Raw genomic sequence first — 22,545 nt, forward strand, 5'->3', positions numbered from 1 at the left:
AGAGATGAGCATAACGTGTGATGAACCTAGTGGTGGGCATAGATACATTTTTTAAATCTAGATTAATCTCACTGTAATCTTGGAATCTAGATTAATCTAGATTAAAATGGCTCATTTGAATTCTGCCGAAAGCATTCAGAATATGTGTACTACCCAAATAAAATAATGACTAAAAGTAAGTCTTTTAGAACGGGTTTCTCAAGCCAGGTGGTGCATTAGACCAGGGGCTCATCTCCTGTTTCCAAAATGCATCACAAAGTGCTTGAGAAAGCTGTAAACTAATTCCACATTGCACAAGGTGCAAACAACCTGTTTCACACATACTCCGTCTGCAGTGCGTAAGCTTTTTGTATTTTTTTATGCACCCATGTTAACGGATTCCAGCATTCACGCGGTTGCGGTCCGTCAGTGCGTTCCAGTAGCATCCAGGTGCGTCTGCAGCAGTGCAGCGATCGTTCACGTACCGAGTAGCAGACTTCAAACGCGTCCTGTGTGAAAGCAATCCGTGCTGCTTCTGCACCACATACGAAATGCACATGGACTGCATACGTACTGCAGACGGATTAAAGTGAAGTGAAAGTGTGTGAAATAGACGTGTGTCTTGTCGAGGTTTCCATTGGGAAGCTTATTTTTAAAAAAAAGTTCCCTGAAGCAAACCCTGCGGCTTCAGCTGCATCCATGTCAGCACGTAACATTTGATGTGATAATTTAAAAGTAGGCATACACACAGGTGCGAAGACTCGTTCTCGCCCCCTACAGTGCAATTCGGCAAGGTATACATCCGTGCTAAAATATCAAGGTGAAAGTCATCATAGCTCGCGTAGTATAGACCCAGCTCTCAACCCAACTTTGAGAATAGATTAACGGCAATATTTTTTTTATCGCCCGATAGGAGTCTCCCGTTAACGCAGCACGTTAACGCCGATAACGGCCCACCACTAGATGAAACAAAAACTTATAATTATTATGGAAGCATGATATAATCTTGTCGCTGAAATCTATGATCCTGTGTGTGTGTGTGTGTGTGTGTGTGTGTGAGGTAGAGAAAGTGTGTGGTTGCGTGTTGTGAACAAGATGGACAGCAGGATGAGCTCATTTTTACTTCATCTCTTGCACTCATCTGGTCTCCTAAAATGCCAAAAACATATTATATTTAATTGATTTCACATGACTGAAACAGATGCACTAATGAATAATAATACACTTACCTATTTATGTTTTTGTATCTGAATGAGCTGAGCCGTTTGAACCGTCATCAGATGCTAGAACAGAAAACATGACAGTACGGCTACATCACAACTGCACAATTCTTTTTTATTAGATAAGTTTAAAGAAAAATATTTTAGAACTATGCATATATTTTAACTTACACTTTGATTTTACTGTACATTTCCAAAAATGTAGGAATATAAACATATCACTATCAACCATATCACGATAAATAAACGAATAAATATCAGATGGAGAATATGAAAGACTTACCATTGACAGGTTTAAAGCCTGAAAAACAGAAATCCACAAATATGAATTATTAGCAAACAAATGTGTAAAACATACAGTGTGGTCAATCGTTTGAGTTTCTCTCACCTTTCATTTTCTGATGAGTTTCTCTCATAATTCTTTTTCTGATTTTTCTGATAGACCTTATATCCAGCAACAGCAGTGACAATCAACAGGAAGACACCAGCAACAGCAGAAAGAATGATGCCGATGGGGACAGAAGCTGAAGAATCAGATCAGGTGAAAACATCTGGTTATTAAAGACTCTGATAATCTTAGAAATTGGTACAGGTTTCAGCAGATACAAAAACATCATCTATGACTGTGATATCTGCAGTACATTAGCACAGTCTAATCAGAGACTGGCAATGGCTAATTATTTCCATTAACATTTTTAAGGTTCAAGATCTACTCAAGACAATCACTCTTACAATAGTGAATCCGTAAATCTTACCACCTTTCAAAATGCTTCTGAAGGTTTCACCCTGATGCTCCACCACACAGCTGAACTGGTTCTTCTTCAGCTCCTCAGGTGAAACTTTGATGGTGCTCGTCCTCTGAAAGGTCCCATCCTCATTGGGAAGAAGTTCACCAAGATACACATCCTCATGATGCTCTTGTCCATTTTTCTGCCAGGAGATTGTTACTCCACTGGGGTAAAAACCTGTAGCATGACACGAGACTGAAGACGAGGAAGACTTCTGCAGCAGAGACACCTGAGGAAAGACTGAGACAGAGAGAGAGAGAGAGATTAAGATAAACAAACAAATAAATGTGAAACTGAAAGAGAAAATTAATATCTTATGTGATGCTTCAGAAAAAGCGTATGGCTGTGTCATACCTCAAAACTGAAGATGAACAGGGCAAAATTCAGCTTGCATTCCTGATCGCCAGATCTAAAGTTGCCCCCAAATGCAAACAAACTGTTCTGAGACTTAAGCTATGTGCAGCTCTTATTGGTGCCCAACTATCAAAGCTGCTAGAAAACGAACTCACAATTGAAATCAACTGAGTGATCTTGTGGTTTCATTCAACCACAGTTCTTTCATGGATAAAATCTGAGTCCTGCACCTTTAAAGTCTTTGTAGGGACTAGGATAGCAGAAATTCAAGACCTAAATGACCAACATGAATGGCGACACATAGACTCTCGTAGAAACCCTGCAGATGATCTCACAAGGGGGCGCAGCCTAATAGAGCTTAAAACACCAAACAGATGGAGTCAAGGCCCACCATTCTTACTAAAAGCTGAATCTGAGTGGCTATGCCAACCTTTAAAACCCCTGAGGATGAAGTGGAAAAGAGGAAAAGTGTATTCTGTGGTGTCTCAGAAGACCACCAGGACAAGACCACAGGAAACAGATGATTCTTCTGCACAATCTGACTTTGCTGTAGCCTGGAATTGAACTACTGGTTTCGTCTGGTCAGAGGAGAACTGGCCTCCCAACTGAGCCTGGTTTCTCCCAAGGTTTTTTTCTCCATTCTGTCACCGATGGAGTTTCGGTTCCTTGCTGCTGTCGCCTCTGGCTTGCTTAGTTGGGGTCACTTCATCTACAGCGATATCGTTGACTTGATTGCAAATAAATGCACAGACACTATTTAACTGAACAGCGATGACATCACTGAATTCAATGATGAACTGCCTTCAACTATCATTTTGCATTATTGACACACTGTTTTTCTAATGAATGTTGTTCAGTTGCTTTGACGCAATGTATTTGTTTAAAGCGCTATATATATAAAGGTGACTTGACTTGACTTGTCTCAAGAATATCAAATCCCTTAGAACCCAGTGTGTACAGTTCCTGGAAAGACCTAGTTGAAGCCACAGTCCAGCACAGTCAAAGTGATTCAAACGAATCCAGCTCACCTACAGCTAAAGATTATGTGATGGCAGAACATCTCATCTTCCAAAATATCCAACGAAACAGCTTCCCAGAGGAATATGAACAACTTACAGCTGGTAAGCCTGTATCAGAGTTTGATGAATCCAGTCAGCTTATACGGGTTGGAGGTCGTCTACGTAAGGCTGAAGGTCTAGAACTCCAGACAATTCACCCAATAGTTCTGAATCCTCACCATCTGGCAAACAAACTACTCATACAGGACTATGACAGTAAGTTGTATCACCCAGGACCAGAACGGGTATTTGCTGAAATGAGGAGAAATGTGTGGATACTAAGAGGTCGTGAGGCAGTTCGAAAATCCCAACACAACTGCATAGAATATTGAAAGTGGAAGGCAAAACCTGAGGTCCCTAAAATGGCTGATTTACCTCCAACACGTCTGAGACTACACAACCCTCCCTTTTACAGCACTGGTATGGATTGATTTGGGCCCTTCCAAATCAAGATAGGCAGACGCTGTGAAAAAAGATGGGGTATAATCTTCAAGTGTCTCACAACTCGTTGTGTACACATTGAACTCCTCACATCTATAGACAGAGAACCCTTCCTTATGGCTCTGAGAAGATTTATTGCACGCCAAGGCAATCCTTCTGAACTGCTGTCTGACCAGGGCACTAATTTCCAGGGTGGAGAGAGAAATATAAGAGAGGCCTTAACATATTGTAGTCAAGAGCTTCAATAACATCTCGCCAAACAAAAAAAATCACATTCCTCTTTAACCCTCCTAATGCTCCCCACTTTGGTGGCATCTGGTAAAGAATGCCTTCTGTACAGTAATAGGTGCACAAACAGTGACAGAAGAAGTGCTTCAAACAGTGCTTATTAAGATCCTCCAACGTAGCCGTTTTGGACCCGGTTACCCTAAATCTCCTGCTCATGGGGCGGCCAGACAGCTCTCTACCTCAAGTGACATACCCTGCTAACGAACTCATAGTATGACGCCGATGGAGACAGAGTCAAGTCCTCACTGATCTTTTCTTGTCAGGCCTTGTAAGACTTGCCTAACCTCCAGCTATGACACAAATGGCATGCAGAGACTAAAAACTTTGCAGTTGGTCCTGTCGTAATCTTGGTTTATCCTCAACTACCATGGGCCCTCTGGTAAATCGGGAGAGTGGTCAGTACATTCCGTGGAGCAGATGGAGAAGTAAGGTCTGTAGAGGTCCAAGTTAAGGGTTGACTTTATACATGGCCTGTTACCCGTTTTATTAACCTACTAGGGATTGCTGATGAGAATGACAACAACATCAAACCTTAAAGGCTCTTAATTTAGATTGAGAAACAAATATACCCTGCATATTTGGGGACAGCAGTGTTAAGGAGATCTAACCAATCAGAGTCCACTTTATGGATGACGTTGGAAAAGGACGACAGGTGGCGAGCTAGAAAAGAAGACAATGCTGAATAAAGTCGTAGTTTTTGCTATTTTTGGACCAAAATGTATTTTCGATACTTCAAAAAATTCTAACTGACCCTCTGATGTCACATGGACTTCTTTGATGATGTTTTTCTTACCTTTATGGACATGGACAGTATACCATACAAACAGCTTCAATGGAGGGACTGAGAGCTCTCGGACTAAATCTAAAATATCTTAAACTGGTTTCCGAAGATAAACGGAGGTCTCACGGGTTTGGAACGACATGAGGGTGAGTTATTAATGACATCATTTTTATATTTGGGTAAACTAACCCTTTAATGTTTATTGCATATTTCAGTTTAATGAGTCTCAACATGATGGTGTTTAGTGCCTGTGTGAATGACACTGTGCACCTTCTATGTATCTTATTATTTAAAAGCTGCTTGTTATGGGTTTTGTTTCAAGTGACTTTCTCATCACCACCTGCTTTTGGTGGTTACCAGTGTATTACAAAGGTACAAAACAGATTTCAGTACTACAGTAAGTTGGTATATTAATATTATTATGTCAGTTAAATTACGGTATTAAACTGTAAATTTAACCTAAAACGGTATTACCGTTTTTACCGTATATTTTACGGATTATTCTTTACAGTGTAGCTCCAGTGACATTTTTGCAGTTATTTCTCCATTTCTGAAGCACTGTGCATGAGCCAAACTTTTGTTTGGATACATAGATGAACATTTAAATGTAAATGTGAACTGGATTGCAAAGGGTTTATATAAACAGAACTTTCAGAATCTGAAACTGATCGGATTTGTTCAGATAAATCAGACAACAGTTATTGCATGTAAACATATCTATCTTTTGGATTATTCTAATAGGGATTACCACTCTCCTTGCCTCATGTTTGTGTGAAAATCAGTTTGTCTAGTGTTACATAAAAATCACAAATACCAGATATTCATGTTAATATACAACAACAAATAACAACGTAATGTATACTTATATCTTAAATGTCAAAATGTAATTCAAACACCCTCTTGATGTCCTGCATGCATTTATATCATGTTTTAGTTTTGAAGCAAGTGAATGCAGACAGAGTATAAAGACAGAGAGAGTAAAGGAGATACAGTCACATATAACCAAACTGTTTGTTGTATACAACTTTTCTGTTTCCTGGTGAAAAGATAAATGCTATAACGATGAGTGCTCGATATGAAGTGATTATATAAGCAACTGATATTCCTACCTTTTCTCTCCAGAGTGTCCTTCCCATATCTCACATACTTCTGCAGCCACTCAATACATGTGTTCTCCAGATATGCTTTCTGTTGTTCTATTATAGCTCTGTTAACCTCCCATTTATGTTTGGTAAGGACAGCTTGAGGACTAGCAGCAGTCCAAGTGAGGGTGCTCTTATCCAGACTGAGGAAATCCTCTCCATCATAACCATACTGCCAGTATCCTCGTTTGGTGCCATCATCATCCAGCTCACAGCCACACATCTGCTGCCAAGTGTGAACTCCTGAGGAGAGAGAAACAACATGATAAATCACTCACCATTCTTCATTCTTCTAGTATAACCTTAAGACCTGATGACTGAGCAAAATACATTCCAATCTTCTATTTCTACACCAGACCAAACATTCACATAAAGATGAGAGTAATTATGATTAGCTTAGGTACTGGTTTGTACTAAAATATACCAGCATTCAGAAAAAGTGAATAGACGAACATGATTACATATAATGTGCATGTATTAGGGCTGTGCGATATGGACAAAAAAAATCTATCGCGATTTCTTTGATCAATTTTGTGATTTCAAAATGCATTCAGTATGAATTTGAAACATATTTCCAAAAGAAAACCGATTCAAGCTTTATCAAAAAGTTGTAACATGTCTCTAGAACAGACATAAGTTAAAATAATTACTAAGTAAGGGGTGACAAGATGTCTAGACATGACAAAAAAAAAAACAGAAAAACCCTGTGTCCAGGGATTTTCTTTCTTTTTTTTTTCTTTTTGCCATGCATTGGTCATAGAGCTCATTGTAGTGGTGCCTCTGATGTTGAAATATATTTGTTGTGCCAGGTTCACACGTACTCCGTCTGCAGTGTGTATACAGTATGTGTATGAGGTACAAAAGCAGCAGTGAGAGCGCATTAATTTATTGTGAAACCACATTAAATTAATGCAAGAGCACGAATCTCTCTGCTCGCACGCACGCGTGTTCTCAGATACACGCTGCTCTTGCCTGGAGAGAGTGTGTGCACACTCTGATCAGTTAACATGAGCTCGAAAAAATAAGCATCACAGTGTGTGGACATGGAGTTACGTAGACATATGCCCAGTCTCAACATGAGCTGTTTCTGAACTATGAACCCCCCCCCCCCCCCCCCACACACACACACACTAATTATATGATGGCATGCACTAGTCACTTTATGCAGCATTGGTCTGCTCACTACCTCATTCAGCATGGAACTGACGTCACTCCACTACTTCATCAGTCAGTTAAATAAAATAACTGCTCTTGAGCCCTTTGTCACTTGTCACTTTAATCAGACTTAATAAGGTATTTTTAATAAGGGATTTTTTTGCACTAAAAATCTTTTATCTGCACTGTTGTTCACTTCATTGATTTGCACTATATCTGTCATTTGCCTTGCGCTGCTTTATTTTTAATTTTATTATATGCCCTTTTTTTTGGATAGTTGTATCTACATTTTATATTTGATCTAGATTTTTAGGCTTTAATGTTAATTTTATCTGTATGCACCGGGGTCTGAGAGTAACGCAATTTCGATTCTCTGTATGTATGTACTGTACATGTGGAAATTGACAATAAAGCAGACTTGAACTTGAACTTCTGTGTTTCTGTGTATTTCAGGTTTGTGCGACACAAATCAGTGAAGTTACTGACTGGCTGTTAAAGACACATTTGAAGAACATCCTCTTCAGTAGAAACTGCGCTGAAAATGTGTGTGACAATACGTGTGTTTTGGTTTCTGTGTGTGTTCTGCTGTTTTCCCACCTTTTTGCCAAAACGGAAACATACAATGTTTGAGTCATAAATATGACTAAATTGTAAAAGTGTCCCAATGTGAAATATTACAATTATCATTATACAATAAAAAAGACAAACGTGAACATTTCTGTCCTTAGTAGATCTTAGTGTTTACTATGTAAACACATCTTTAATACTGATCAAATAAAATAAAAATGAAAGATATTGTAAATGGTATGTAAATGGTAGCTGAACTATATCATTAGTATGCAAAATAGTCAAAATTAGGACCCCACATACACCCCCCCCCCCCCCACCAACCCCGCCATTCCTCCAGAGAGATATTTCACTATCAAGTAAAACTAATGGCTTTGTCTTTGTGTGTAGTTGGGTTTGTTACTAACGTACCTGCTGACTGGTTGAACAGTTTCTTTAGGTTCTGGATGTTGATTTTAAAGGCTGGATATGTGCCAGTGAAAATCTTAGTCTCTCCATTCCAGTACTCTTCTCCCTCATTCTGTCTGATCCACTCTGTCTTTGGCACAGCTTTCTTTGTGTTGCTGTCAAAGTACATAAACTGCTCATCATCGACCAGAGCAACTGCAGTGAACTCTGGGAAGTCACTGATTCCAGAAACACCAGTGTAGAATATCTCATAGAGTGTGTTCCTGTGGACAGAGACACAAACAGAGAGAATATCAGCCATCGCCACGTAAAACCTGTTCAAAATCCACAGTTTAAGAGTTACATAAACACTGAAATTCGCAATTAGGATACATTAAAATTATTCATGCCATTGCAGGTGAAAACAGTTACCTATATTGCAATATTTAAATTGACTAACAAAAAAAGAAAAAGCACACCCCGATATAGTCTACAAAAGAACTGTAGCTTTACTTGTTAATTGTCTGTGTAAATATATTCATATTGGAGATCTTCCTAACTTGCCTAATTTTACATTTGAGACTTTGTCAGTTATTGTACTAATAACCCTGTGCCGGGAATCTCTGCATACCGCTACAACAGCTCCTCCCGCCTGCCCAAACCCAACCATCCCAGTATCCACCCGAGCTCAGATGTTTTCCTCTGCCGTTTTACTACAGCAAGCCATATTTATATTAGATATATATTATGTATCATGTTATATTATGTTTTATTTACGTTTTGGGTTCAAGTATGTTCTTTTTTTTAATATATTTTTTCCAAAGCCATTTTGAGATGCCAGTGTATGTATGTTTCATAACTATACAAAGACTTGATTTAAATAACAGTATCATAGCTACTAAACTATTTCTTGTTATGATTTTTAATCTGTATTTAACCTCGGAATGATCTCAAAGTAAATCTGATTGGTAACACTTTACAATACAGTTCCATTATTTAATTTATTAACTAACATGAACGAGCAATGAACTACATTTATTACACCATTTCTTAATATTTCTTAATGATAGTTAATGAGAATTCAGGCGTTCATTGTTAATAAATTGATAACTTTCATTGCATTAACTACAAGCACAAATGTTGATTTTAATAATGCATTAGTAAATGCTGAAATTAACATTAAGTAAGATTATTAAATGCTGAAGAATTGTGAATAACTAGTCGGACACCTGCGCAGCCCCGGAGGCCTTTACCCTTTTTCCCGGATCTCCACCAGGAGGTTTCGGGGTCCTGGAAACAGCCGTTTTCGGCGCGCATCACGAACGCTGCGGCTGCGGATTTCGCCACCATTTCGGACATGGCGGGCCATGGCTATACAGCGATACCGCCGGTGGAAGAGACTCTCGCCGAACATCTTGCACCTAATTCGGCCGCGGCGTGGAAGTCTCGCCCCCTCCTCCCCTCGAAGGCGTGTCGAGTCACGTCTAGTTTAGTGGGGAAATCCTATATGGCCGCTGGCCAAGCGGCTGCTTCGCTTCATGGCTTCTATGGCGGTCCTTCAGGCCTACCAAGCGGAGCTGTTAAAAGGATTGGACGAAGGGGAGGGCATTACACCTGAGGCGGTTAAGGAATTACGGCGAGCAACTGATTTGGCGCTTCGTGCTACCAAACATACTGCTCGAGCAGTGGGCCGTTCCATGGCTGGATTAATTACGGTTGAGCGCCACCTCTGGCTTAATCTCACCGATATAAAGAAAAAGGATAAATCTTTCCTCATGGATGCCCCTGTGTCTAAGGACGGTTTGTTTGGAGAGGCTGCCACTTCAGTGGTGGAGAAATTCAGAGCAGCGAAACAGCAATCAGCCGCTTTCCGCCAGCTGATTCCCCGCAGACCCAGAGAGGTTGAACACCGTCAGGCGGCCGCGCGTTCTCACTCAACCTCCTCTCACCGCCAGCGAGTGCCCTCTTGGGAAGAGCCTTCACCTATGGCGCCCCCTCGCAAGGATTGGGGCCCTAGGGTTGTTCCACCGGCTCAACAACGCCAACGAAAAAGGTGGAACCTGAGTTCGACGGCCAATGCCTCTCGTTCTCGGGCACCGAACAGCAGCTCCTGATTTTTTCGCTGCCTGCCAGGGACTGTGCCCTCCGCTAGAGAGCGCTGTTGGACCGCTTTCGCGCATCCAACACTCTCATTGCAGTCCCCACGCTCAAACCCTGACTGTTTCGCCGCAAACAGCGCCTCGAACAGCATTGGAGCGAACTGTAACACCAATCGCTTCCTCAGACACTCTGCACGATCCAGTTTTCAGAGCTCGAGGAGCGCTTCAAAGGGTCGTCATCGAACGGCCCGTCATGACGGCTCGCACAGCCGCCGCTATTTCGCTAGCGGCAGAGCCCGATGCTCAATCTGTTGGCCTAATTCCTGCCGTGGACACGTTTCAGGATTACGTACAACGAGATGCAACGACTGCTATGCATATACTTCCCCTGTGCACGAACACCATGAGTTTTTCGTGCCCGGACATCTCTATGTGTGCAACAGCGTTGCAGGAAACGAACATTTTGAGACCGCTAATATTGTTTCGGGCCGCGTGGGAACGCTTGCCCGGCATTTCTCAATGGGTGTTACGCACAATTTGTCACGGATACACCATTCAGATTCGGAAAGGCCCGCCCCCTTTCCGCGGAATTCTCTCCACGGTGATGAAACCGATAGACATGGCGGTGCTGAGACAGGAAATGTTAGCTCTACTGAGCAAAGGGGCTATAGAAGTACACCCCTCTCAGATGGAGTCAGGGTTTTACAGCCGTTATTTTGTGGTACCAAAAAAGGACGGCGGATTACGACCCATTCTGGATTTATGCCGTCTGAATCTTGCACTCAGGTCGAGCAAATTCAAGATGTTGAAGGTAAAGTCTATTTTGTCTCAGATTCAACCAAACGACTGGTTTGTCACGATCGATCTGAAGGATGCTTATTTTCATATTCAGATCATCGAGAGACACCGGAAGTTCCTCAGATTCGCTTTAGAGGGCAAAACGTATCAGTACCGCGTTCTTCCCTTTGGCTTAGCGCTAGCTCCCCGTACGTTCTCAAAATGCATGGACGCAGCTCTGGCCCCGTTGCGGCTCCGGGGCGTCCGTGTGTTGAACTATCTGGACGATTGGCTGGTGTTAGTGCAATCTCAGACTCAAGCACACTCTCATCGGGATATTGTGCTGAATCATTTACACAGCCTGGGCTTACGCACGAACTTCCAGAAAAGTGTGTTAGTCCTCTCTCAACGGATTACTTTTCTGGGAATAGAATTGGACTCTCGCACGATGACAGCAAAGCTTTCTCTCCCGCGCGCTCAGTCGATTACGTCATGCATTCAGCACTTCAGGGCGGGTCACACAGTAACGGTGAGACTGTGCCTCAGACTGTTAGGTCTAATGGTGGCAGCGCTTCCCGTGATTCATCTGGGTTTGCTTTACATGCGCCCGTTTCAGTGGTGGACGAAACGACAGAATATTTCACCCCGTTGTCCTCCGCATCGAACGATCTCGGTGACGCGGAGGTGTGTGATGTCGTTAAAACGATGGACGTCAGCCGAATTTCTCCTCACCGGGGTTCGGCTGGGAATTTGTGCTTCCCGAGAGACTGTCACGACAGATGCGTCTTTGACCGGGTGGGGAGCTGTTTGTCATGGGCGCCCAGCCCACGGAGTGTGGACAGCGGCACAACGCAGCTGGCACATAAACAAATTGGAATTACTGGTGGTTTTTCTGGCTCTCCAGTATTTTTCGAGTCTACTGATCGGCCGTCATGTGCTTCTCAGAACGGACAACACTGCGGTCGTGGCTTATCTGAACCATCAGGGAGGATTGCGTTCTCGCCCCCTGTGCAGGCCGGCGAGACGTATTCTTCTTTGGTCTCACGACAGATTTCTGTCGATCCGGGCTGTTCACATCCCCGGATGACTGAACTTCGGAGCGGATTTACTATCCAGACAGGCTCTGGAACAGGGGGAATGGAGATTACACCCCCAAACGGTGAATCACCTATGGCAGATTTTCAGGGAAGCGAAAGTGGATTTATTCGCGTCGAGAACGACTACACATTGCCCGCTATGGTTGTCCCTATGCCCTCCATCACCCCTGGGTCTGGATGCGCTAGCTCACAGCAGGCCCAGGACCAGTTTGTATGCGTTTCGCCCGATTCATCTGATCCCAGCGGTATTATGCAGAATACGGCGGGACAGAGTGGGACAGCTGCTGCTGGTGGCTCCGCGATGGCACACACAGCCGTGGTTTGCGGATCTAATCAATCTGTTGGCGGGCTCTCCGTGGGAGATTCCCCTCAGACGGGATTTAGTATCGCAAGCACAGGGACGGATTTGGCATCCGAGGCCAGATCTGTGGAATCTGTGGGCGTGGCCTCTGAGCGGAGTGAGTTGATATGTCCCGGTCTTTCTGCTGAAACTACCGAGACTATACTGAACTCTAGAGCAGTTTCTACGAGACGCTTATATGCTTTCAAGTGGAAACTGTTTATGACATGGTGCGAAACTCATGATGTGGATCCAGTTTACTGCCCTGTGGCTTCAGTACTGGAGTTTTTTCAGGACCGTTTTTCGGATGGATTGACACCAGCCACCCTGAAGGTTTATGTGGCAGCTATCTCAGCTCACCATGAGTATATAGGTGGTGTCTCAGTGGGTCGTCATCCACTGGTTTCTCGCTTTATACAGGGTACGCGACGGTTGAGACCTTTCCGCCCTGGGCGAGTTCCTTCATGGGATTTATCCATTGTGTTACTGGGTTTGTCAGGGCATCCGTTTGAGCCCCTGGAAACTGTATCGGATAAGCTCCTGACTCTGAAGACACTTCTTCTCATGGCTTTATCCTCCCTCAAGAGAGTTGGGGATTTACAGGCTCTCTCTGTCTCACCCTCGTGCATGGAGTTTGCACCAGGCTCTGTGAAAGTGTTGTTGCGACCTAGGCCTAATTATGTTCCTAAGGTCGCGTCTAATCCTTTTCATTTTCAGCAGGTGGTCCTGGAGGCTTTTTCTCCTGCTGTGGCAGAGTCTGGGGATCTAAGTCTTTGCCCTGTGAGAGCGTTAAAGACTTTTGTGGATCGTACTGCCCCATGGCGTGAGTTTGACCAGCTGTTTGTCTGTTTTGGACATAAGAATAAAGGCCATGCAGTTACGAAACAGCGCATGTCCCATTGGCTGGTGGAGGCTATTTCCTTGGCCTATGAGGCGCGCGGGCTCGCTTCGCCCTTAGGAGTAAAAGGTCATTCCACGAGAGCAGTGGCTTCTTCTCAAGCCTTTCTCAGTGGATCTTCTATGGATGATATCTGTGCTGCGGCAGGCTGGTCCTCACCGAGCACTTTTATCAGGTCTTACAGTCTGGATGTGAGGATGGCTCCTGGCTCCCGGGTTCTCTCCGCTTGAGCAGATGCTTCCTTGGATCCAAGCTATCAGGTACGTCAGGCGTGATGGTATAGCGTTCCCATACGTGGTGACGTCACCGCAGCATCGAAGTGACCTATGAAAGGGAACATCTCGGTTACGTATGTAACCTTGGTTCCCTGAATAGGGAACGAGATGCTGCGGCCCTGGCCGTGCCATACCTTGATAGCTTTCTTCTTCTTCTTCGTCATGAAATCTGAGGTAAATGGCGCGCGGCACCAGGTATATAAATGGTTACGCATGCTGGGCGGTGCCACGCGCTATTTAGCCAATAAGATTGGCGGGATGGTATAGGGCTTCAGACATTCGTCACACCGAAGGTGTTCCCATACGTGGTGACGTCACCCTAGCATCTCGTTCCCTATTCAGGGAACCAAGGTTACATATGTAACCGAGATGAATTCCGTCAACATACCGGCGTGCAACGCGTCAAAAAAACAGAAGAAGAACATACTGGCGTGACCTGCACCGAGTGTCTTCGCTTTTGGATGATTTATTTTGAGAAGTTACAGCAAACATGGTTATTACCTGCATAGCAAAAGGTTGTGAGAACAAGCAAAGGACATACACGAATGTAATGTTTCACAGAATTCCATCTAATGTGGAACTGAGAAATAAATGGCTAGCAGCTCTGGAGATCTGTAGTTCAACGCCTCTCAACAAAATAAAGCAGTATCGTGTTTGCGAAGAACATTTTGCACCAGAGGACTACTTTGAAAAAATGGAATATGGGTCCAGAAAGACGGTACTACGTCTGAAAGATACGGCCGTCCCATCTATTTTCAAAGCACAGGAAGAACAAAGTGCACATGTAAGTTGTCTTTTATTTCTCTTCCTATATAACCTATATTGCCTGTGAAAACATCAACTCTATGTGAATACAGGTATAATATGGGTCGATCTATACATGCTTCATGATTAAAATAATCACTTACTCTGTGGACAGCTGTCCATTTGGTCCATTCGGCTTGGGGCGTTTTTTCCAGTTCACTTTGTCACAACGGAAAAAAAATCGAGTAATGTAGAATGGATCAGCGCCGTGAAATCCTCTGTAGATGTTACACAACTTCGGGCACGCTCATCTTGATCTAACGTGTTGAGCCTGGTCATCAATGGCAAAAACATGTCCCAATCTCTACAGCACAGACACTCTATTTCCGTTGGCATAGATTGGCATATTCCCCCACATTCACACCACCAGTTCATGTTGGCTCTCATCCTCACGTCCTCAGGCTGTTGAGCGATCGCAACCTCCTCCTCCTGTCGTTCTATTTCCAAAGCACGCAACTCGTCTTCTGTAAACTCTGGTTCAAATAGGTATGGTTCTGGTTCTTGACTGTCTGAGAAGTCACTCTCTTCGTCTCTCTCAAAATCAGCCATGTTCATCTCCATTCGTGTACTGTAAGGAAAATAGCCAGGCAGCTACTATTCACGCCGGTATGTTGACGGAAGTCGTGGGATTTCATGTGTTGCGTGATATCTCTGCACCGAAGTAACAGTGCTTCGCCTAAGCAGCAGTGCTTCGCCTGTGCTTCCCCATAATATAGTCCCTAGTCAATATCTGCCTAGGAAATCGCCTAGTGTTAATCTGGATCGCTATTTGCACTCGTTGTGAATACGCAGGCCACAAGAAGTAATTAGGTGGGGGTTTTTAAATTTTTTTGATCACTTTTACTCAGGCCATGCTAGCTGGCAACAAAGGATTCCATTCATTGTGCTGAGCTAAGCTAACGCCGACCCAGTCAAACTAAAACAATACATGCACTGACACAAAAATGCATTTGTCCACCTATCTAAATGTAGGAAATAATGTGAATAAGCCCTATTTCAAAAAACGGTGGAGTGTTCCTTTAAACAAAAACCTTCAGGCTGCTCAGATGAGGAGGTTTGTGATGACCTTTCCTGTTTACTACTTGACACACAAAGTCTGAACAAATTGAGATGGAAATAAATATCTACTAGAAAGACTTGGGAGTTATTTGCGTGGTTTTAATGTATTCTAAAAGGTTAAAATATTAGGATAGGTGTAATCTGTGCCAAAAGACAACCGAGTATTTTCAAACTTTGCTAGATAGAAATGATGAATGATTTTCTAATTAAATAGTGGATAGTGGTATATCAAAGACAAAAGAAAACATAATCACTACATTATTGCATACCTCCATGTGGAAATTCATCAAGTTAAAACAAAGAGGACAGAGAGCAAGCACAAATCCTGGCATCCCCAGATGCTCTCCAGCCATACATCTCCTGGAGTGTGTGCACACCTGAAGAAAGAAGACACAGAGTGTCATTTGTTAATGGTTTCACTTGTTGAGACACTTACAGTATTATATGGTACAGTACAGTATTATATGGTACACAAAATTGTATTTCAGATTTCTATGAAAAAAAAAAGTAAAGTAAAAAGTCGATTTTCAAAGATACACCTTTTGTTGGATTCTTTGAAAATGAATTTTAAAAATATTTCAACTGCTCACAGACAGATGATTATATTATATGTGTTAGTATATGCTGTTAATTTTTTCTTCTTCACTTGTGTTTTTTTGGAAATTCTGTGCAGAAGATGTGTACTAGCCCTGTAATAATGTCCTGTAATAATGAAAAAACGTATTCTAGGAGTATATCTCAAATATATTTAGACTTTTTGTAAGTATAAGTCAAGTATACTTAAATTAAATTTTAATTATATTTGAATGAGGAGCACATAAAGCCCATTACTAAACTAAAGCATACTTTCCTATTTTTAGTTTAAAGTATACTAATAGCACACTTGAATAAACTTCTTTTCGTAAGGGAAACACTGTTTGTCATAACCATAATTTAAGTATACCTGACAAACACACGCCTGTTCATCTCCTGTGAATTGAGCTGAAGCTCCAGGAGTATCCAGCTGGAGATTGAACTTTAATGTAACTCCTATCTAAGCCATCAGAAAAACATTCATAAAGTGATCTTGCATTTAATTATTTTCTCTTCATAACGGTTGCATTACAAGATGATCATTTTTGCTCAGACTTTAGTAAAGCTTTTATTCTGTGTGTCAATAAAGTTGCCTTAAAAAACGATGATTAAACAAAAAAAAAAAAAATGTATTGACCCCAAAATGTTTTGGGTCTCTTACTTTGACAAACATTTATAACATGATCTTCCTTACTGAAGTAAACACTGAAGGAAAGTCCTAGTGCTCTCATAGGTCCTATTCATACACTCTACAGAGTGCTAGAGATTATTATCAGTATCATTAATTCAAAGTAATTCTCTTTATTTGCATATAAAAAAAGTGATATATATGTAAGACGCTCCATAAAAATATATTTTTGACTTTAGGTTTTCTGATTTATTTATTGATAAAACTGTCATTTTTACTTTCAATCCTATACCTGAATACTTCATTTGCAAGCTTTGTTCAAGGTCATCTCAGGAGCTTTGCCTCCGTTTCTAAGCGCTGTCCTCTAAAATGTATTTTTGTATTTTGGTGATTTTAATGCATGTTCTAAGAGGTTACAATAGCTTTAAATAAAAACATGTCACATGACAACAGGTAATATGATGCGATTTAAATTTTTCCTTTCTCTTTGGAGTGTTACAAGCTCTTGGTGCATAGAGCAGATCTGTAAAGTTGCAAAGACTAAAGTCTCAAATCCAAAGAGATAATCTTTATAAAAGTTAAGACTCGTCCATACCCCTCTAAAACGGCTTCTTCTAACACACCCCCACATATCTATGTCACTATGTGGGAATAGTTGCATAACGCCACCTAAATGTTCACACAAATAAGGAAGGCGTACCTTTTATTCTCGTTGTAGTATCGTTGTTGTCATATAGACGCTGTGTGTTTCACTGTGAAAGTGAAACTAGAGTATTTTGTTTGGCCTTCCAAAAGAAGACCCAACTAGAAATCATGTTTATATGACATTTATAATAGGTTTTATGTTTATGTCTCGCCGCTCCGGCCAGACAAGGCATCAAAATATGTTAAGAGTTGTAACATTTCAGCCCTGCTTGATGTATTTGGCCAATCACAATGCACTGGATAGCTGGCCAATCAGAGCACACCTCGCTTTTCAGACCGATGAGCTTTATAAAAAAAAATCTATGTGTTTCAGAAGGCGGCGCATAGAGGAGAAACAATAATGTACAGTATGTGGAAAATAATGTGTTTTTTAACCCTTGTGGATTGTTCAAATTCACTACCCTTTGGAGTTGTTCGGGATGAAAACATCCACTCAATTAAACTGCTGTAAAAATGTATCAGATTCATATTTTTTTTTTTTTTTTTTTTTTGCATAAATCTGTTAATCAACCTCAGTCCTGATCAAAACTACCAAATGTTTTTAAAAAAATCCAAGATTTTAACTCTTTAATTGCCAAGTTCATAAATGATGTCACTGATTTGGGGAAAAAAACACACAAAATTACATATTTTTTATTATATAAGGTGATTGTGGACTGGATTTTTTTTACCTTTTATCACAGTCTTGGGCATGTCAAAGATTAGTAACAAGATTGGCTTTGATGCATTGTTAGTTTTTGTGCAGCATTAGATTTAAATTTTTTCTCCCTAATTAGCTGTTGGTGGCTGTTTTTGCCCCATTGACTTCCATTATAACGACATTTTTTGATTGCAAAGCCATGACACCATGTAATCATGCATTCTTGATTGTTTGTGGTTTTCCCTTTTGGGAAGAGGTAAAAAAAAATATTTTTACAGTTGATCACTAGGTGGGACCATTAACCCTTTAGATAGGCCTGTGCAAAAAAAGGCTTAGTTTCTGGCTTGTATATGGAGTTATATGGAGTATAACAGCAAATTATAGTGTTTGTGTGTGTGTGAGATTCTTGATTGTTGGTGGTTTTCCCTGTTGGGAAGAGGTAACATTTGTTATTTTTACAGTTGATCACTAGGTGGGACCATTAACCATTTAGATAGGCCTGTGCAAAAAAAGCTTAGTTTCTGACTTGTATATGAAGCTATATGGAGTATAACAGCATATTATATTGAGTGTGTATGTGTGTGTGTGAAAAAGAGAGAGAGAGTGTGTGTGAGAGAGACCTTTGCGCACTTACCTTAATGTATTTCAGAAAATCACAATGTACACCTCAGCTCTTAGAACTACATGGAGTAAACAAAAGTGTATTTATGCACCTGCTGCCTTTTAATGGTGGTGAAAGTATTCGGTTGTTAAATGATGACGTAAGAAGCGCTGTTTCCGGGTCCAGGCCTCAACTCGCTTCACTTGAGAATATGACCTCAGCAGCCGCTTATGAGCACTGATTATTCATATTGATAATTTAAGATAAACGCTTTCAAACTTACGATATACACTACAGTCTCCGTGCTCACAGCGTCCCAAGCACAAATAATTTTAAGATATTTTTTTAAATATTTATATTTTCATTGTCTGGCTATCTGGTACTTCAGTATGGAGTTAAAGGTTAATGTTATAACTTTTTCATTAGTATTCTATGACAGTTTATATTAGCACCTTTTGTTGTTTTCTGGTGGTAACTGATAGAGCGTTTGGACACGGAAGCGCTGCTACGTGACGTCAGACTTAATAAGCGAATAGACTAAACAAAAGCAAAGTACGTGGATTTAAACGCTTGCATGCCATCGTGCTGGATATTTAATGGTGAGAAAAGCAGCAAGCAACACGAGAAAGGGCTTGACTTGTACCAAAGTTTATAGAAATGATTATGTAGCGTGACCCCTCCAGTGAGCTGCAGCTTATTTGAAGTTGGTATTGCATTTTGGTTCATAATACATTATGTTCATAAATTTGATGCAAAGTATATTTTTTTACAGGATTTTAAGGTTTTAAACTGGCTTTACCATCAAGAAAAGAGGAGCATTTCACTTATAGACCATCTGTACTTTTCACCATCAAAAGGAAGCAGGTGCATAAACACACTTCTTTTTTTATTGTTTATTCCATGTAGTTCTGAGAGCATGAGGTGCATATTTTGATTTTTTCAAATACTGTACATCAAGGTAAGTGCACAAAGGTCTCTCTCACACCCTCTCTCTCTCTCTCTCTATCACACATACACACACACTATAATTTGCTATTATACTCCATATAACCCCATACAAGTCAGAAACTATGCCTTTTTTTGCACAGGCCTATCTAAAGGGTTAATGGTCCCACCTAGTGATCAACTGTAAAAAATAACAAATGTTACCTCTTCCCAACAGGAAAAACCACCAACAATCAAGAATCTCACACACACACAAACACTATAATTTGCTGTTATACTCCATATAACTCCATATACAAGCCAGAAACTAAGCCTTTTTTTGCACAGGCCTATTTAAAGGGTTAATGGTCCCACCTAGTGATCAACTGTAAAAATAATTTTTTTTACCTCTTCCCAAAAGGGAAAACCACAAACAATCAAAAATGCATGATTACATGGTGTCATGGCTTTGCAATCAAAAAATGTCGTTATAATGGAAGTCAATGGGGCAAAAACAGCCACCAACAGCTAATTAGGGAGAAAAAATTTAAATCTAATGCTGCACAAAAACTAACAATGCATCAAAGCCAATCTTGTTACTAATCTTTGACATGCCCAAGACTGTGATAAAAGGTAAAAAAAAATCCAGTCCACAATCACCTTATATAATTAAAAATATGTAATTTTGTGTGTTTTTTTCCCCAAATCAGTGACATCATTTATGAATTTGGTAATTAAAAAGTTAAAATCTTGGAATTTTTTTAAAAATTTGGTAGTTTTGATCAGGACTGAGGCTGATTAATAGATTTATGCAAAAAAAATTGAAAAAAATATTTATCTGATACATTTTTACAGCAGTTTAATTTAGTGGATGTTTTCATCCACGAACATCCCGAAAGGGTAGTGAATTTGCCCACAGTGTACCGTTGAGTTTTTGAAAAATTTCAAAGCATTTTCCCAAAATATGGGTCAAAATAAGATTTGTCACCAAAAATCATTCCATTAGCTCAAACACAGAGAAAGTTGTGGCCAAAATAAGACTCAACTTTACCCCCTAGTGGACGAAAACGTCCCCAACAACCCACAAGGGTTAACCTTAAACCATATAGACACATTTCATTACACCAAAGACACAAAATAATGTTCTTTTTTTAGCAACATCATATGACAGTGTTTTTTCACGTACACATGTGAAACCTATGAAAACGTATTTCTGCCATGGAATATAAAGGGTAAAGGGTAAGTGTTTTTTTTTTTTTTTTATCTCACAGTTCAGACTTTTTTTCTTGCGATTGTAAATTTATCTCACAATTCTGTTAAAGTCTAAATTGTAAAATCTAAACTTGCAATTCCAAGAACAGAAATCCAAATTGTGAGATAAAAAGGTCACAATTGTCATTTTTACTTTTTTATTCTGTCATGGAAACAAGGTTGCATAGTAACCAAAAGCCATGAATGTTGTAATTTTTGTTGATATCAGCTACCATAGGGTCACCATCCACATCCAACCCCAATCCACTGGAGATCAATTTCATATTGAATTTCTGCATATAGAGGATCCTATTTTTTTCTATTGTAAATCCTATAAGATCATCGCTGGTCAAACTTTGTGACATGGATCTAATCACTTGGGTAAGACATGCATGTAGACTGTACGATGATGATACCTATTGACTTGTAAGTTATGACGCACATTTCTATAGAATAAAACGTCATTAGCATGCGCTAGTGGTAAACAAAAAAAAGAGCATAATGAATCACACTTAGACAGTTGTAGTTTTTATCTGTGCTGAAAAAAAGAGGAAGGAATAAGAGCTTGAGGTAAGCAGTTTTGTTTTAGCGCCATGTCGTGTTTTTACTGGTTGGTCAGTAAACATGGGTCGTAACTGCAAACACAATATGCAATGATTCATTTACATGAACTAAAATTAATAAATGCTGTGTAAGTATTGTACATGTTAACTAATATAGTTATGTTAATATGTTAATAAGACATGACATGAGTAAAGTATACACATATGTAATATAATTTCATTATCTTGGTATTTGACAGTTCAAAATAGAGACCAAACTTAATTGCTGTAGTTAAAGGCATTTTTAGATATTAACAGTCTGAATGTGACAGTGATATGGATAGTGTCCTTAAAAGAGTTGTGTGATTCAGGTCCATGTACAAACAAAACTCTACACATCATTACAATTATGGAAGCTCTGTAACCTTGTCCTTTTTTAAGTTAAATCCTTAAATCAAGCATTATTAAAAAGTTTACTCTTATCTACATTGTTGTTTCACTTTAAACAAAAAATGGATCTAATATGAAAATTTGTAAATGTAGAATGTGCCATGCTTGTCCAATATTACTGAAGGCCTTTAGTTGCTTTAGGTAGAACTGAGTGTAACAGGCTGTGAATCAAATCATTTGCTGCATTCGGAAACTAGAGAAAAACAGCAGATGGAAACCGTCACAGTGATCAGGAATGTTTGGGGGATTTATCAATGAATTAGTGGTTTTAATAAAAGTACTAAGAATTTGACAATGGCAAGTCACTGAATACAGCTAAATAAATCTATATAAATTACCAACAGCTATGGTTTTTGTTTCCAAGTAAAAAACATACATGCCGTAATTTTTTTAAAGGCCATATCAGGAAATAGAGACTGTCATCTATCATTTTCTTTTGAATATACTTTCACAAAATATTGTGACCCTTAAGAGCTCTTTAAAGTGTTCAATTATATTTTTCGGCTGTAATATATCTGATCAGCTCAACACTCTTCCTTCTGTCTTGTGTTCATTGTGAAGATACATTTCACCAACAACATTTCTACAAAATCTGCTGCACGCCTGCAGTGGTAAATATAGTCATTTTGATTCCGAATAATATTTCGGATCAATTTTGAGAAGGAATCATGCATTTTAACATCACAGATCTATAATTCTAGAATATATACAACAGAAAGACA

At 40.2% G+C, this 22,545-nt stretch overlaps 1 protein-coding gene across 1 annotated transcript; it reads right to left on the reverse strand.

Moving 5' to 3' along the window:
• Positions 1-1,482: 1,482 nt before the first annotated feature.
• On the reverse strand, positions 1,483-8,789 carry LOC132104840 (major histocompatibility complex class I-related gene protein-like). The gene is given in 7 exon segments (XM_059510372.1): positions 1,483-1,500; positions 1,588-1,723; positions 1,955-2,227; positions 6,019-6,294; positions 8,185-8,424; positions 8,427-8,444; positions 8,768-8,789. Coding segments are annotated over 7 exon segments (972 nt in total). The 3' UTR covers positions 1,483-1,493.
• Between the last annotated feature and the right edge of the window lie 13,756 nt (positions 8,790-22,545).

Source organism: Carassius carassius, chromosome 25 (assembly GCF_963082965.1).
Source record: "Carassius carassius chromosome 25, fCarCar2.1, whole genome shotgun sequence".
Taxonomy (NCBI): Eukaryota; Metazoa; Chordata; class Actinopteri; order Cypriniformes; family Cyprinidae; genus Carassius; species Carassius carassius.